Source organism: Saimiri boliviensis, chromosome X (assembly GCF_048565385.1).
Source record: "Saimiri boliviensis isolate mSaiBol1 chromosome X, mSaiBol1.pri, whole genome shotgun sequence".
In the NCBI taxonomy this organism is placed as follows: domain Eukaryota; kingdom Metazoa; phylum Chordata; class Mammalia; order Primates; family Cebidae; genus Saimiri; species Saimiri boliviensis.
Genome location: NC_133470.1, coordinates 95,343,691 through 95,361,055, shown reverse-complemented (window position 1 = coordinate 95,361,055; position 17,365 = coordinate 95,343,691). Strand labels below are relative to the sequence as shown.

The 17,365-nt window shown below is 44.8% G+C and overlaps 2 protein-coding genes across 2 annotated transcripts; both read right to left on the bottom strand.

Moving 5' to 3' along the window:
* Positions 1-3,438: 3,438 nt before the first annotated feature.
* On the bottom strand, positions 3,439-4,551 carry LOC101039116 (melanoma-associated antigen C2). Its single transcript, XM_003939101.1, has one exon. The coding sequence runs from the start codon at positions 4,549-4,551 to the stop codon at positions 3,439-3,441; it is 1,113 nt and encodes a 370-aa protein (XP_003939150.1).
* A 9,473-nt stretch (positions 4,552-14,024) lies between these two features.
* LOC101038810 (melanoma-associated antigen C2-like) lies at positions 14,025-16,928 on the bottom strand. Its single transcript, XM_010349759.2, has 4 exons — positions 16,853-16,928; positions 15,365-15,441; positions 15,099-15,287; positions 14,025-14,912 (listed from the first exon to the last, which is right to left on the bottom strand). The coding sequence occupies exons 1-4, from the start codon at positions 16,926-16,928 to the stop codon at positions 14,025-14,027; spliced, it is 1,230 nt and encodes a 409-aa protein (XP_010348061.1).
* Between the last annotated feature and the right edge of the window lie 437 nt (positions 16,929-17,365).

Below are 17,365 nucleotides of genomic sequence, written 5' to 3'. Positions count from 1 at the left end.
CAGCTATTGTAATTCATGACAGTAAGTCTTTTATTTTCTTGGAATGGTTCAAGGGAATACCACCATTGCCTTGAAATCTTCCAACTTATTCTTGTTCTTATGAGGTGACTGGCAGTTTGAAATACAGGATTAAATCTAGCTTTAAAACAACTCCTTGAGTCTTGGCAGAGAAGATCAACCTTATTCCCTTAATAGCACTTTTCTGCACTGTCCTTTTTATAACCTATATGATTTCTTTAGGCTGAAAATTCTCTCAGTCTTTTTGGTGTATGATAAATATCCTACTCTGAGAACCTCTGTTACCCTCCACATGACTGAACATTCCTGAACAGCTGTACATGTGCCTATGGCACAATGCAAACCAGAATTTTCCTACGAGGCAGATATACAGACAAGAGGGAGTGGAAAGATGGTTAACCATTGTTTGTTTTTCTCATTAGAGCTAGCATATCTGACATGGAAATCTTGTCACCTCCTAGGCAGTCTTTGAGATTGTTTTTGTTTTTTAGAAATTCAGTTTCTAGTAGATCATTTACAAAGTGATTTTATAGTCTTTCTACATCTACAAAGATTATGAGGGAAATGTTGGTTTTTGATCATTGATGAAAGCTCATTCAAATATGTTTGGGTTCAGTGCACTGTTTTAAGTAATGCATCTCATTAAAATTCTACCACAAATATCGCCTATTAGGATTCTTTCAAAAACGCTATTTCTGACTTCAGGATTACATCTTTAAAACTAGTATATTATGTGGCAAATCAAATTCTACTCACTAGTCTATGTGGAAATACGTTGAGATTGTGTTGAAGATAATCAGGGTAGGTACTGAAATGTCACTAAACTGAATAGTCACACTGAAGGGCTGTTATCACAGAGGAGCCAGGGTGAGAGATGGATGAGTCAAGGAACTTCTGCATGGAGTAAGAATGGTCTATGTCAAGGGAAGGTGTCAAGGGAAGGACAGGTGATTCAAGGATTTTGCATTGGGACCAGAGCACAGCATTCAGAGGTAGAGACACTAGTGACAAGCTAGTCTACTGGATATGTTCCAGAGTTGCACAAGAGAACATACAGGGAAGATCAAAAGACAGTGCTGTAATGTAGGAAAGTGATGGGGCTGGACAAAACTGCCAACACCTGAACAGAGTCAGCGCTTAAGAAACCTTGGACTTAGAACAGGAGGACTTTAGGTAAAGAAAGCCAATAATGATCCCTGAATTATATTTTGTTCTCTTTGTCACCTTCATTCTTTAGACCAGGTGTCCCCAAACTTTTTACACAGGGGGCCAGTTCACTGTCCCTCAGACCGTTGGAGGGCCGCCACATACTGTGCTCCTCTGACCACCAATGAAAGAGGTGCCCCTTCCTGAAGTGCGGCGGGGGGCCGGATAAATGGCCTCAGGGGGCCGCATGCGGCCCGCGGGCCATAGTTTGGGGATGCCTGCCTGCTTTAGACCTAACTTAAAACTTTGGCTACAGGGTTCATCTTTATGCCACGTGAGAGACGTGCCATAACAACATATCGCCAGCATGCAACATTAAGCAGCATGAAGATAAGTGACTTAAATGTTGTCCTCAGGCTGGGAGAATTGGGGACAGTGTAGGCCTAGGTAAAATTGAGGCCAGGGCTCCAGTCTGAGTCACATTCTACTAATGTGATATTGGGGAATTTAAGGAGATATGACACTTCCTCAGGCTGAGAAGAGAGGGGACAGTATGCATCTAGATGAATTTAGAGCAAGGCTCTGGTCCCAGCCCTGTCACTTTCTACTCATGTGATCTTGCAGAATTTATGCAGCACTATGAGCCTCAAGTTCTTCATCTGTAAAAGTGGTTTCATAAGCCCTGCCTTATAGAATTGCGGGTATGTATGTAGTATGAGTAAAACACCTGGCACAATGCCTGGCATATACTGGAAATATAACAAATGACAGTTGTTATCAATATGATTATATCCCCAAAAGCTACCACTGTCTTTTGTGAAAATTCAGCTGTTTTTGTTATCCAAAATATGTCAGCATATGTAGTTGAATATGTCACAGAGATCCAGCTTAACCAAAAATTCAGCTTCATAAATAAAACTCAGTACATTTTCTTTCTGAAATAATACATTGTATAATTTGGGTGAGGGGAGAATTCCCCAAGCGGAATGCAACTCAATTATCCTGGAATTTGAGTCAAAGACCAACTCCTTTTCACCTTCTGCATTGCTCGCCCATCCAAACCACTACTATTGTCCTCTACTAAAAATCTAGCCCTTGGTTAGAGTTGGTCAATTTACATTCAAAATAACCTAATCAAATATCCTTTCCCTCAGGTGGACTCTGGCTCTCTTAAGTAAGGGAAATGAGTGCCAGCCTAGAGGGTTCTGGGAAGCACTTCAAGGGATTATCATTCTATTTCTGCAAGGATCATTCTCAAACACTTGCAGATGATGGGTATCAATCACCTAGTTTGGCACTGTGTTCAAGCTCACCAGTATAAAAGCCACAGCATACCTTCCATTAGTTTCCCAAGTGAAGACTCCTCTATGCCTTATCCTCCATCCAGAAGCAACTGCTCAGAGCAGTTTTCCATTCCAGGTTTTTCTCTCACCTTTTGAGAGTCTGGTTGCTGACAACACCCAGCTTCATAACAATCAACTCCCACAGAAGCAACTGCAGCTTTCCAAAACCCCAAGCTGCCTTAGCTCAGGGTCTCTATAACCAAAGGCCCACATTGGAGCCTCACTTCCCCAGTAATTTTTAAAGCTGTTCTTTAAATTGTAGAGAACATCTTGCCACCTTCTTGATATGGCTTCTGCTCCAAGAATCTCCTGTTTTATGGGTAGGGATAAGTTATGCTTTTCACAATATCTCCACTATGAAGAGTGCCTTCCAAAAGTGTATGCTTAAATAATGTTCAGCAAATAAAGGAATCAGTGAGGCTTTCTTGTATTCAGATTTAATTTCTGCTACTTTATTGAATATGCCAAGCTAAGCAAGTTATCTGTATTTGTTTTTTAAGACCAAGAGAATAAAGGCTAGGATGAGATGCAAATATTAGCCATCCCTTATTATGTTTCACTGTTTAACTGCTGAGTACTTTCACATTTTAAAGAAAATTCTTATTACAATACCACATTACCCTGTTACAGATCACAAAATAAGAGAGAAGGTTTTCCCAATTTTTTAACAAAATATAAAACTTACTTTTAAGTCAGAGAAACGGCAATACGGGTATGAGTAATATTCATAAACTAGGATTCTGAAACTAAACCTGCTATTAAAAGGAAAATCATTTGAAAATAGCCAAAAGAAAAAACAGGTAAATCTATAGACCACCCACATAAAACAGAAATGCAGAGAACAGTTTTCTCTCTAGCCCTACCCGGGCCCTCCACTATGAAGAACCTCAATGCCTTCTTCAAACACAAAAGGAAGAAACTACCCTAGACTTCACTCAGGATGGGAAAAGTTGCTTGACATGAAACTGAAGCTTCCACTGGCCATGTCAGTGGCATCATCTGTAGTGGAAATTATGGCCTGGGCACTCACTTCTGCATCTTTCAAAGCATCCTTATACCAAGATGGAAAGTTAATAGGGACAGTGTTGTTCAGCTTGTCCAAAAACTCTAGTACTTTCCACTTTATGCTTTCTGAATGGGCTCTCGGACCCCATAGGAAGTCATAACGTGGAGGAGAACTGTTGGACACCTCCTGATATTTCAGGTATTGTTCCTCCACCCAAACTTTAGTGAGGAGCTCCCCAGGCTCCCCATAGACGAAATGCTCCCTCCCAGCATACACCCCTATTGCATTCAGCACTTCCCAGATGGCCGCCTCAGAAGCACAGCCACCTTTTATGAAGATTATACTCAGAATAAGAATCAGGAGGCTGTTTTTGGGCATGCCCTGGTCATCACTACCCATGTTGGTGGGGTCTACGGTGTTTTCAAATGCATAGAAGTGGTCAGGGTCCACTTCTGTCAGGGCAAGGCCAAAAAGAAGCTCCATGAACTCACGGGCTTTCTCGAATATCATAGGAAGGTAGTTTTTGTACTTGACGGCAGTCATCAGCATCTCTGCCTCTGTTATAGGCTCCCCTGCTTCATATTTGAGGAGAAGGAACTGCACTAACTCAGCCACCTTTTCATCTAGCTTATGTATGAACAAAGGCTCACTGTCTAGCAGGCCCTGAAAGGTACTTGTATCTTCCTCTTTTTGGCTGCTGAACTCTTCATTGAACGGGATCCCTGAAATAAAGGAGGAGCAGGAGCCCAGAGGATTCTGGGGAGGACACTGTGAAGGACCCAGTGGAGGACTACTGGGAGTGCTTGGGGGAAGACTTGACATCCCAGCAGATGACACTTCTTCCTCCTCAGGACCACCAAGAATCAGAGAGGATGAGGAGGAAGAAGAGGGGGAACACAGTAAGTAGAAAGTGGAAGAGGAAATGGAGGAGGCGTCATCATTTGTGGCATCGTGTGCATCTATCCACTCTTCTATCACAACTGGGTTCTGGGAGTCTTCCTCAGAGTTGGAGGATGGACTGCTTGGAGAGAGTAGCATGACAACTTCTTCAGGAGCAGCAGATAAACGTGTCAACAGGGATATGAATGATGGGATCCAATAGACCTGTAGAAGAGAGTGACAGTGTGAGTGGCCTCAGCTGAGAAATGCACCCATGATGGCTCTGCCAAAGGCCAACTTACAGCTCTTCTTCTCTTAAGATGGTGCTCTAGGGTCTCACAGGTTGCCTGTCTTCCTAGGAGGTTTCTCCCCTGGTAACCTATAGGAAGATGTTGAGAAAGCACCTCAGGGCACACTTGGCAGGCAGAGCCTGGGGCACCAGGAATGATAGTAGGTGGTTAGGGCTGGGTGCTGCTGGGTCTGCTACCAAGGGGATAGCACCCTTGGTACACTGTCAGGGTGTGCACTCACCTTGACTCCTGGCACTGCCTGGGCCGCCTCTGCTGACTTTAGGAAGTGCAGCTTAGACTCAGTTTGTCACCACGTGGTTCCTGGAACACCTGCAAGAGGAAGTAAGGAAGCCCCTCCGGCTAAGACTGCAAGCAGAGCCTTGGACCTGCCAGGGTTGACAGCTGGAGCTGGCCAGACATCCAAAGCCCCACAGTTCTGGGCTGCATGACCCCCTCAAAATTTAATTTAATTAGCATTGTCACATTTTCTCAGATCGGGCCATGTCCCTACCAATCTGCTGGCCTGAGGCAAAACCTCAGAGCAACCTCCACATCCCTGAGAGCAGAGGGAGGTAGTGAGGAGGCAGCCACGTCCCATACTCTACCACGGGGGCAGTCGGGGCAGCCTCACATCTGCTCTGAAGCACATGTGACACCTCAGTCCTCACTCTTATCCCCAGCAGGGCCTGGGAATCTTCCCTCTGCCAACCGGAGGCAGCTGCCTCTGCTGACTTGCCGTGGGACCCTCAGACCAAGGCCTCCCCCTCCCCTACATCCCTCACTCAGAAATAAGGCGCCGCGGCTCAGCCTGAGGCAACTGGGGAGCTCTACCAGGGCTGATATGAGGGACAGAGTGGGAATCTCTGGGAATCTGCCCTTTGAGGTGGGGGTTCCCTCAATTCTCCTCAAAGTCTCCCTATTTATTCCCTACAGGGCCGGCACCACCTCCTTCTGTCATGAGGACGCATCCCTCAGCTCTTGGCGGCCATTTTCCTGTCTGGGACCTATGAGTCCCACGGCCAAGGCATGGTGGGCCAGAGCTGCTTCTCTATGGTAGGAGGTCCCTCAGTTCTCTCTCAGGGCCCTGACCTTGAGGACTGGCCAGTTCTAAGACTCTTTCCTCCTCTGACCTGTGTCGAGCCGCCTGACAAACCCCTCAGGTCTTTCAGACTCCCCAGATGGAAGTCGGGAAAGCACATCCGGGAACCCTGCCGGAGTTGACCTGGGCTGACGTCAGGGGCAGCGTGGGGCGGGGCCTCCTCGGGTCCTTCAGACTCCACAGATGGAAGTCGGGAAAGCACATCCGGGAACCCTGCCGGAGTTGACCCGGGCTGACCGCAAGGGCAGCGTGGGGCGGGGCCTCCTCAGGTCTTTCAGACTCCCCAGATGGAAGTCGAGAAGGCACATCCGGGAACCGTGCCGGAGTTGACCCCGGCTGACGTCAGGGGCAGTGTGGGGCGGGGCCTCCTCTCTGCGGAGGAACCACCCTCCCCCACCACTTCTCAGCCTCATTTTCATCCCTCGCCTCTCCACTTCTTTTTCATCCCTCCTTCCCCGTTCCCAGATATGCTCCAAGCCTTCCTGCTCACTCCCTATGCCTTACCGACCTCTTCCCTCCCACCTCCACTGTACTTGACTCCCCCACTCCCCTTTTCCAGGGCTGACAGCAAGGAGTCTGGATGCAGCCTGGGCCTCCCCTACACAGTAGTGGGTTACTGTCCTTCCACAGAGTTCTCTTGTTTGTTGGTCAGCCCTGGGGCTCCTCCCTCTGCTTAACTGAAACTGCCTTCCTCCGAGAAAACCTCTCCTTTATGCTGACTCCCAAAATGGAAGTCAGAAAGTTGTACATCTGGGGACCCTGATGGGGTCCTCCAGAGCTGGCAGCAGGCATAGGGACAGGGGAGGGGCACTAACAGCCTTGGGTGTTCCCTTCCAGCCTTCCTGAGGGGCTGCACCTGGACTCCTGAAACTGCCTGGACTCACTGCCTCTGTGGGTCAGAGTGTTTCACCTCCAAATAAGCCCCTCCCATCCCTGAGACCTGCTAGGTGCAAGAGAGGTAGAAACACATCCATGCACAGGCAGGTCTCCACTGCTTCTATCTGAAATGGGGTGGAAAGTCTCCTCAGTCATCCTCTATTACTTCTTATGGGGCCTCCACTCCCTCCTTTTCCTGACCAGATGGCAACATGTTTTCTTTCAACTGTTAAAATCCATTTCAAATGTTTCCACTTTACTGCTGAGTGTGAAGTTAATACCATCTCTCACCAGCCTATGTTAAAAGCTTCTTTATTATTTTCTTTTCCTATCCTAATCCCTGAAAAACTCATTGTATTTTCAGCAGCCTGTGATCCTTTTAAAAACTAATACAAGGTTAAAGTCTTAAATACACACATCAGATTTAAATAGCATGTGAAGTTATATATATTTTGGAAAATGCATGGAGTCCCAGATCTACCAACCAAGCCAAGCATCATAATGACCAGTTCCATCTGCCTAAAAATTTCCTGTATATCCTGTTTGACATCAATCACTGCACTTCTACAAAGCTCTTTTCAACTCCATTCTGTTTTCAGTCCCTACAGTTTTAACTTTTCCAATTTGTCATATGACTAGGTTCAGAAAATACTCACTTAAAAGTATACCTCTACATTTCTTATCACAACTAACAAGGAATGAGAATATGTGTTATTCCATATCCTCTGTTACATTTAGTATTTTAGATTTTCAGATTTTAGCCCTTCTAATAAGCCTGTATTGGAATCTTCTCTGGTTTTTGTTTGCATCTTCCTAATAACATATGACACTGTTCATCTTTTTATATGCTTTTGTTTTCAGATTGGTATATCCTCTTTGGTAAAGTGTCTATTCAAATCATTTGCATCTTTTTATAAATTAATAAACTTCATTTTTAGAGCATTGCTAATCCAAAAATACAAAGAAAAAACTTCATCAAGTTTAGAGTTCCTACATATCTACACCACCAGCTCTAACCTGCTCCCTTGCACACACACACAAAGTATCTCTGTTTATTTACATTTTGTATTATTATGACACATGCGCTACAACTGATGGGCCTATATTGATATCTCATTATTAAGTTGATTGTTTACGTCACAACTTACTCTTGATGCTGAGGATACTATAGATTTTACTAAGTGTTCAATGGCAAGTATTCATCATTATAGTATCACACAGAATTTTTTTGCCATCTTGGATCTCCTGTGTGTGCCACCTAATTATCAATCCCCTTTACTCCAACCCCAACCTTCAGCACCTGGAAAGCACTGTTTTTAGTGTATTCATAGTTGCCTGTTCCAGAATGTGGTATGATTGAAATCATACATTATGTAGCTGTTTTAGATTTTATTCTTTCACTTAGCAATAGGCTTTCACGATTCCTCCAGGTCAGTCCCGCTAACAGCGACTGAAAGTTCCTGTTGCTCAACATATGTATCAACATTTAATGTTTCAGTGTTTGGAATATCAGCCATTCTCCTAGATGTAGAATGCTGTCTCCTAGGTGCTTTGATTTGCAATTCTCTTAATGCCATATGACATGGAACAGTTTTCTTATACATGCTTATTTTCCTTATTTTCTTATACATGCTCAGATTTATTTGCCCACTTTAAATTGGATTTCTGTTTTCTTATGGTTCGGTTTTCAGAGTTTTGTGCATATTAAAAGACATATCTTTTATCAGATATGTGTTTCACAGAACATTTATCCCTGTCTCTTGCTTGTCTTTTCATCATCTTAGTATTATCTTTTCACAGTGGAAGTTTCTGATTTTATTAGAGTCCGATTTTTTCTCTTTTTTCTTAGATTGCTGATATTTTTAGTGTTTCGTCTGAAAAATTCTTCATTAAATCCAAGGTCACCTGGTGTTTGCCTCCGTAAGTTTGAACAACATTTAAAATTGTGATAAAATGATTGCGAATAAATGAATCATTTCCCCATGTACAAATGTGTGAGGAAATTAGTGAAACATTTTAGGAAAAAGCCCTCAACATTATAAAAAGTATAAAACATTCATACCCTGTTCACACTGACTCAGTTTCCACATTAATATGCATTCCTTATAAGTTATTATATGCATTTATCCCAGAATTTCTGCTGATTGTATTAATTATAGCAACCAAAGAGAAACATGTGTGATCATGAGTATAAGGTTTATTGCTGAGGTAAAATGAGGAAACTGAGGCAAGTATAAGAAAATGAGAAGCGAATTTATTCAGCTCCCAGGGAGGTTCTGTGGTCCAGGAAGGAGCCAAAAAAGTCATGCCCCGCTGTTTAGGGCATGGGGTTTTATGGGGAGGGAAGGCAGTTGATTGGCTGTTGGGGAAACAAAGTGAAGGTAATTTCGTTGGCTGTTAAGAAGCAGGAAATGCCTGGAGCTAGCTGCCATTGGTAGGTGGGAAGGACCTTGGGTAAGTGGGCCAACCAGGGGCATACAGGGCAGACTGCTACCGGGCAGGGTTTAGTGGGGCTTCTTTAAAAATTCTTTTGCAGGTTTTTTCAACAGCGGGCTAGGGGTTGGATGCATAGTTTAGTGCTGAGTGTGGGCTTGGGTATGGTATGCAGAGGTAAATGTGGGGAAGCCATGTGGCGAGGCCAGAAAAAGAGCTTGAGTGATGATGTAGTTATCAGGCACAGAGAAGGATGGATGCGTCTGTTTGACTCCCTGTGACCAGCCTTACAATAAGGTGGAGATTTGTTCAATGTGTTAATGTAAGAAATAAATTGGAATTCTAGAGAGTAGTCCAAATCTAAGATAGATGTATATGTGCTGTCAGGCAAAGATTCTGGATCCATTTTAATAAGTAAATATACTGGTTTGTTATGCCCACCATAGCAAAGTACCTCAACCTGGATTACATAAACAGCAGATAGTTACTGTCTCATAATTTTGGAGTCTGGTAGTCAAAAAGCAAGGCATTCGGAAGGTTGGTCCCTTCTGAGGGCTGTGAGGGAAGGATGTTTTCCGGGCCTCTCTCCTTGCCTTGTAGATGGCCATCTTCAATCTATACATGCTCACATTGTCATCCCTCTACTCATAACTCTGTGTCCAAATTTCCCCTTTTAATAATGACTCCCATGATACTTAGGGCCAGCATTCATAACCTCATTTTAACTTGATTGCCTCTGAAATAATCCTGTCTCCAAATAATGCCACATTTTAATTTAAAGAGAATTTAACCTATGTTAGTACAAAGGCAAATGGCATATCTATATGTGTATTATTACCCACATATAGTTATCTTTATAAACACATATAAATATATATGTAATATATGTGTGTATATAGATTACCACATCTGTCTTTAAAATCTTGAAATCAGCTTCTATAATTTACACACCACACAGTTAATTGTGAAAACTTCTGAGTAAGAGGCTGAATTTTGGAGGAACTTTGCAAAGGGGAAAAATGTAATTTCTGTGTATTTTTAGAATTTTTTACAACAATAATGTATGCAGTATTTATTTGTGAGAAAAGCATTAATTTAAGCCTAATGAAAGAGTAGCAGTGTAGTAGTCAGATAACGTAACAGTAAGCTGATGGAATGAAAAAATTTCCTGAAATTTACATGGCTTAACACATTTGAATTCCTATTTTAGTTGGCTAAAATAGGGTGTTATGGGCTGAATTCTATCTCTCCCTCTAAATGCATATATTCAAGTCTTAACCCCCAGTACCTCAGAATGTCACTGTATTTGGAGATAGAGACTTTGAAGAGGTAATTAAGTTAAAATGAGGTCTTATTATTAGGGTCGTATTCAATATTACTGGTGGATGTCCTCAGAAGAAGAGATTAGGATACAGACACACAAACCAAGGGACAACCATATAAAAATTCAGTGAGAAGGTGGCCATCTGCAAGTCAAGGAGATGCTACAGAAGAAATTAACTGGCAAAAATATTGTTCTTCGATTTGTAGCCTCCAGAAATGTAAGAAAATACATGGGTATCGTTTAAGTCACCCAGTCTGTGGTATGTTGTTATGGCATAATAAACTAATACACAGTGAGTCTTGGCTCTCATGTCACCCAGGTATCCAAGCTGCTTTCAACTTGTAGCTTTAAATCATAACAGATGTTTACTGCTGAAAATAAATGATAGCATTGGAATGATGCACTGGCTTCTGTCTAACTGCAAATGAACCAACTAGGAAGACAAGTTAGACAAGAAGAAGAATGGTAATTGTAATGTCTTGCATAAGCCATTATGGTGTGCAATTAAAAGCAACTGTTATAATTTATGACAGTAAGTCTTTTAATTTCTTGGAATTGTTTATGAGAAAGCCTGCATTGCCTTGAAATTTTCCAGTTTTTTATTGCAACTACTAGGTGATTGGCGGTTTCAAAGAAAAGATTACAACAATAGGTTTTAAAACACTTCTGTGAGTCTTGGCAGGGAGACTCAACTTTATTCCCTCAATAGCACTTTGCTACACCATCCTTTTTATACCCCATATAATTTCTTTAGGCCGAGAATCCTCCATGCCCTTTGGTGTATGGTAAATATCCTACCTTGAGAGACTCTGCTACCCTTCTTATAACTGAACATTCATGAACAACTGCACATGTGCCTGTGGCATGCTGCAAACCAGGATTTTCCTGTGGCAGGTACACAGACAAAGGACCACGGAAAGATGGTCAACCATTGTTTTCTTTTCTCATCAGAGCTAGCCAAGGAACCCTTGTCACCTCCTAGGCAGTATTCAGGATTTTGTTATTCTGTTTTTCAGAAATTCAACTCCTTGTAATTTATTTACAAAGTAATTCTCACAGCCTTATCTCGTATACCAAGCTTATCAAGGAATTTTTAGTTTTTGACCACCTAGAATAGCTCATTCATCATCTGTGTATCTCTTCAGTGGCTTGTTTCAAACAATGCCACTACAAATATAATATATTAAAATCCTAATACAAATATCAAATATTAGGATGATCTCAAAAACTCTCTTACCTTAGGATTACATCCCTAGTACTATTATATTATGTGGCAGATCAGAATCTAGTCACCACCATATGTGGGAATATTTTGAGAGTGTGTTGAAGATGCCCAGGGTATGTATAGAAATGTCACTATCCCAAATGAAAATGTACATCAGAGTGCTGTTATCACACAGAAGCCAGGAGGAGGGATGGATCAGTCAGAGAACTTCTGCAGGGATGAGGAGGCGTCTATGTCAGGGGAAGAACTGGTGATTCTGGGTTGTTACACTGGAAGCAGGGCAAAGCCTTCACACAGAGAGATTGCAGGGATGAGCTGGTCAGCAGAACAGGTTCGAGAGTTGCACAAGAGAGCACACAGGAGAGATCAGAAGGAGGGTGCTTTAAAGTAGAGATAGTGCTGAGGCTGGACAGAACTGCTGGCACCTGGACAGAGTCAGCTCTTAAACCTAGCATTCAGAATAGGAACAGGTAAACTAAACCCACAGTGATCCCCAAATTGTATTCTGTCACCATTCTTCTCCCTACCTACCTGAATACCTTGGACACAGGGTTCATCTTTATGTCACCTGAGAGATGATAGCAAGTATGCAGAGAAGTAACTTAAAAGGCAAAGGCCTTCCTCAGTCTGGGAAGAGTGGAGATAGTATGGGTCAAGATAAATTCAGAGCAAAGCTCAAGTGCCAGCACTGTCACTTTCTAGCCATGTAGTCTTGCTGAATTTATCAAGCAAGATGAGACTTCAGGTTCTTCATCTGTAAAAGGGGTTTCATAAGCCCTGCCTTGTAGAATTGTTGGATGTTTTTGAGTAAAACACGTGGCACAGTGCCAAGCATATATTGGAATTTTAACAAATGGCAGTTATCAATATGAATATAACCCCAAGGGTACAACTGTCTTTTATGAAAAAAAAATTGCTCTTGTTTTTGTGATCCAAAACATTTCAGAGCATATGTAGCTGTGTATGTCATGGAGTACCAACTCAACCACAAATCCAGCTTCGTAAACAAAACTCAGTACATTTTCTTTCTGAAATGATACATTGTATACGTTGGGTAAGTGGAAAATTCCCCAAGTGGAATGCAACTCTTTTGAGTCAAGGACCAACTCCTTTTCACCTTTCCCAGTGCTTGTCAATCCAAATCACTGTATGTATCCTCCACTAAAAATCTATCCTTTGCTTAGAGTTGGCCACATTACATTCAAAATAACTTAGTTAAATGGCCTTTCCATGGAGGGGGCTTTGGCTTTCCCACACCAGCTAAGTGACTGCCAGCCTAGAGGCTTCTGGGCAGCACTTCAAGGGATTATCACTCAATTTCTCAGGAAACCCTCGCAGATGATGTGTATCAATCACCTAGTCCTTGCACTGTGTTCAAGCTCACCAGTACAATAGTCACAGGACCCCTTCCATTACTTCCCCATGTGGAGATTCCTCTCTGCTTCATCCTCCACCCATAAGCAACTGCTTAGAGCAGTTTTCCATTCCAGACCCTTCTCTCACCCTTTGAGAGTCTGGTCCCTGCCACCATCCAGCTTCATAACTACCAGCTCCCATAGGGGCAACTGCAGTTTTCCAAAGCCCCAAGCTGTCTTAGCTCAGGACCTTTATACTTGGAGGCTCGCATCTGGAATCTCACCTCCCCAGCCCTTTCTTGTTATTTAGATTGTAGAGAACATCTTACCACCTTCTTGATATGGCTTCTGCTCCTAGATTCTACTGTTTTGTGGGCAGAGATAAGTCATGCTTTAATTAGTATCACCACTACTAACAGTTACTTCCACAAGCAAATACTAAAATAATGTTCAGCAAATAAAGGACTCAGCATGGCTTTCTTTTATTAAGAGTGAATTTCTGCTGCTTTCTTCAACAAGCTAAGCAAAGCCAGGTACACATCTTTAATTTTCAAGAACAAAACACCAAGTGGGAAAGGGAAATGCAAATATTGACCATCCTGTATTTTGTTCCACTATTTAACTGCTGAGTTATTGCACATTGTAAGAAAATGTGTATTACAATACCGCACTATATTGTTACAGATCACAGAATAAAAGAGAAGGTATTTCCTTTTTTTTTCTTTTTAACAAAATATCAAACTGTTACTCTTAAACCAGATAAACAGCAATACATATGTGACTAATATTCATAAATCAAGACCTAAAGCTAACTACCTGCTACTCAAAGGGAAAACATTTTAAAAGTACCGAAAAACAGGAAAATCTCTACATTACCAATATGGGACTGAAATGCAAAGAACACTGTTCCTCGAGACCAACCTGGCCCTCCACTACCTAGAACCTCGACTGCCTTCTTCAAACCCAGAGGTAAGAAACTACCCTAGACTTCACTCAGAAGAGGAGTGGATGCTGGATGTCACTGAGGCTTTCACTGGCCTTGAGTGGCATCATCTTTGGTGGAAATTATGGCCTGGGCTCGCTCTCCCACATTTTTCAAAGCATCCTTGTACCAGGATGGAAAGGAATTAGGGACAGTGTTATTCAGCTTGGCCAGAAACTCTAGTACTTTCCTCTTTCTGCTTTCTGAATGGGCTCTTGGACCCCATAGGAAGTCATAACGTGGAGGAGAACTGTTGGGCACCTCCCGATATTCCAGGTATTGTTCCTCCACCCAAACTTTAGTGAGGAGCTCTCCGGGCTCCCCATAGACAAAGTGCTCCCTCCCAGCATACACCCCTATTGCATTCAGCACTTCCCAGATGGCCTCCTCAGAGGCACAGCCATCCTTTATGAAGATTATACTCAGAATAAGAATCAGGAGGCTGTACTTGGGCGTACCCTGGTCATCACTACTACCCTGGTCGGTGGGGTCTACTGTGTCTGCAAATGCATATGAGTGGTCAGGGTCCACTTCTATCAGGGCAAGGCCAAAAAGAAGCTCCATGAACTCACGTGCTTTCTCAAGTATTATAGGAAAGTAGTCTTGGTAGCTGAGGACAATCATCAGCATCTCTGCCTCTGTTACAGGCTCCTTTGCTTCATATTTGAGAAGCAGGAACTGTACTACCTCAGCCACCTTTTCGTCTAGTGTATTTGTGAACAAGGACTCACTGTCTGACAGGCACTGAAAAGTACTTGTATCCTCCTCTTTCTGGCTGCTGGACTCTCCACTGACTGGGCTCCATGAAACAGAGGAGGAGGAGGAGCTCATGGGATTCTGAGGAGGACTCTGGGGGCTACCCTGTGAAGGATTCTGTGGAGGACTACTGGGAGTGCTCGGGGGAAGACTTGACATCCCAGCAGAGAGCTCCTCTTCCTTCTCCCCCTCCTCGTCCTCTTCCTCCCCCTCCCCCTCCTCCCCCTCCTCGTCCTCCTTCCCCTCCTCATCCTCCTTCCCCTTCTCCTCTTCCTCCCCCTCTTCATTCTCCCCCTCCCCCCCCTCCTCCTCCTCCTCATCATCATCATCTGAACCAGAAGATAAGCAGGGAGAAAGTGGAAATACATAGGTATAGGAAGAGGACATAGAGGAATCTTCATCATCTGTGGGAATCTGTGCATCTGCCGAGTCCTCTATCGCACCTGGGTTCTCGGGGTCGTCCCCATCATTGGGAAATGGATGGGGAGACATAACTTCTTCAGGAGCAGAAGGTAAACCTATCACCAGGGATATGGATGATGGGATCCAACAGGCCTGTGGAAGAGAGTGATAGTGTGAGTGGCCTCAGCCGAGAAACGCACCCATGATGGCTCTGACAAAGGCCAACTTACAGCTCTCCCTCTCTTAAGGTGGTGCTCTAGGGCTTCACAGGTTGCCTGTCTTCCTAGGAGGTTTTTCCCCTGGTAACCTATAGGAAGATGTGAAAAAGAACCTCAGGGCACAGTTGACAGGCAGAGTCTGGGGCACCAGGAATTACAGTAGCTGGTTAGGGCTGGGTGCTGTGGGACCTTCTCTGTTTATAGTGGGTAGAGCACTTGGTACACAGGGTGTGCTCTCACCTTGACTGCTGGCACTGCCTGGACCTCCTGTGCTGGGCTGACTTTTAGGAAGTGCAACTCAGACCCAGTTCGTCACCACGTGGTTCCTGGAGCACCTGCAAGAGGAAGTTAAGGAGCACCTCATGCTAAAAATTGCAGACAGAGCCTTCAGCCTCCCGGGGCTAACAGCTGGGGCTGGCCAGACTCCCAGAGCCCCACAGTTACAGGGTTCATAGCCCCGTCAGAATTTAATTAGCATTGTCACCGCTTCTCAGAGAGGTTCAGGCCCCACCACTGTGCTGGCCTGCGGCAAAACCTCAGAGCAACCTCCACATCCCTGAGAGCAGAGGGAGGTAGTGAGGAGGCAGCCACGTCCCATACTCTACCACGGGGGCAGTCGGGGCAGCCTCACATCTGCTCTGAAGCACATGTGACACCTCAGTCCTCATTCTTATCCCCAGCAGGGCCTGCGAATCTTCCCTCTGCCAACCGGAGGGAGCTGCCTCTGCCGACTTGCCGTGGGACCCTCAGACCAAGGCCTCCCCCTCCCCTACATCCCTCACTCAGAAATGAGGCGCCGCGGCTCAGCCTGAGGCAACTGGGGAGCTGCTCTACCAGGGCTGATAGGAGGGACAGAGTGGGAATCTCTGGGAATCTGTCCTCTGAGGTGGGGGTTCCCTCAATCCTCCTCAAAGTCTCCCTATTTATTCCCTACAGGGCCAGCACCTCCTCCCTCCTTTTGTCGCGGGGATGCATCCCTCAGCTCTCGGCGGCCATTTTCCTGTCTGGGACCTACAAGTACCACGACCGGGACAGGGCGGACCGGAGCTGCTTTCTCTATGGTGTGTGGTCCCCCAGTTCTCTCTAAGGGCCCTCAGCTTGAGGACTGGCTTGCTCTAACACTCTTCCCTCCACTGACCTGAGTCCAGCCTCTTCACAAAATGCCTCAACGTGTTCAACTCCCAATATGAAAGTTGGGAAAGCACATCCGGGAACCCTGCAGGGTGGACGGAAGGGGTGGCCTGGGGCGTGGGGCGTGGTCTCCTCTGCGCGTGACCTCCTCTCTGTAGAGGAACCACCCCCCCCACCTCTCCATCTCTTTCCATCACTTCCTTTCCACCTCCCAACCGCCCTCCACCCCTTCCTGCTCACGCCATAAGATTTGCGGACCTCTTCCCTCCCACCTCCCAAGTACTGGACACCCCACCCTCCTTTTTCCAGAGGTGACAATAAGGAGCGGCTGTGTGTCTCCTGTGCATCCCATCCTTATTGGAAAGTCACCGTCCTTCCACAGAGTTCTGTTCTTGTTTTTTGTCCAGTCCTGAGGCTCCTCCCTCTGTGTAACTGAAGCCGCCATCCTTAGAGAAAACCTCCCCTCCAACTGACTCCCAAAATGGAAGTCAGAAAGTTGTATATCTGGGGACCCTGATGGGCTCCTCCAGAACTGGCAGCAGGCACAGGGACAGGGGAGGGGTGCTGCTAGCCATGGGTGTTCCTTTCCAGTCTTCCTGAGAGGCTGTGCCTGAACTCCTGATCCTACCTGGGCTCCCTGCCTCTGTGCATCAGAGTCACCTCAGAATTAGCCCCTCCCATCCCTGACACCAGCAAGGAAGGGAGAATCACATCCATCCACAGTGGGATACGACCTCCCAGCCCTAAGGCTGGGCTCCACTGCCTTCTGTCTGAAATGGGGTAGGAAGGCCCCTCTGTCTTTCTCAAGGCATTACTAATACCAGAGCCTATACTCCTTCCTTCTCCTGTCCAGATAGCAGCATTTGCTCCTTCAACCTCTAA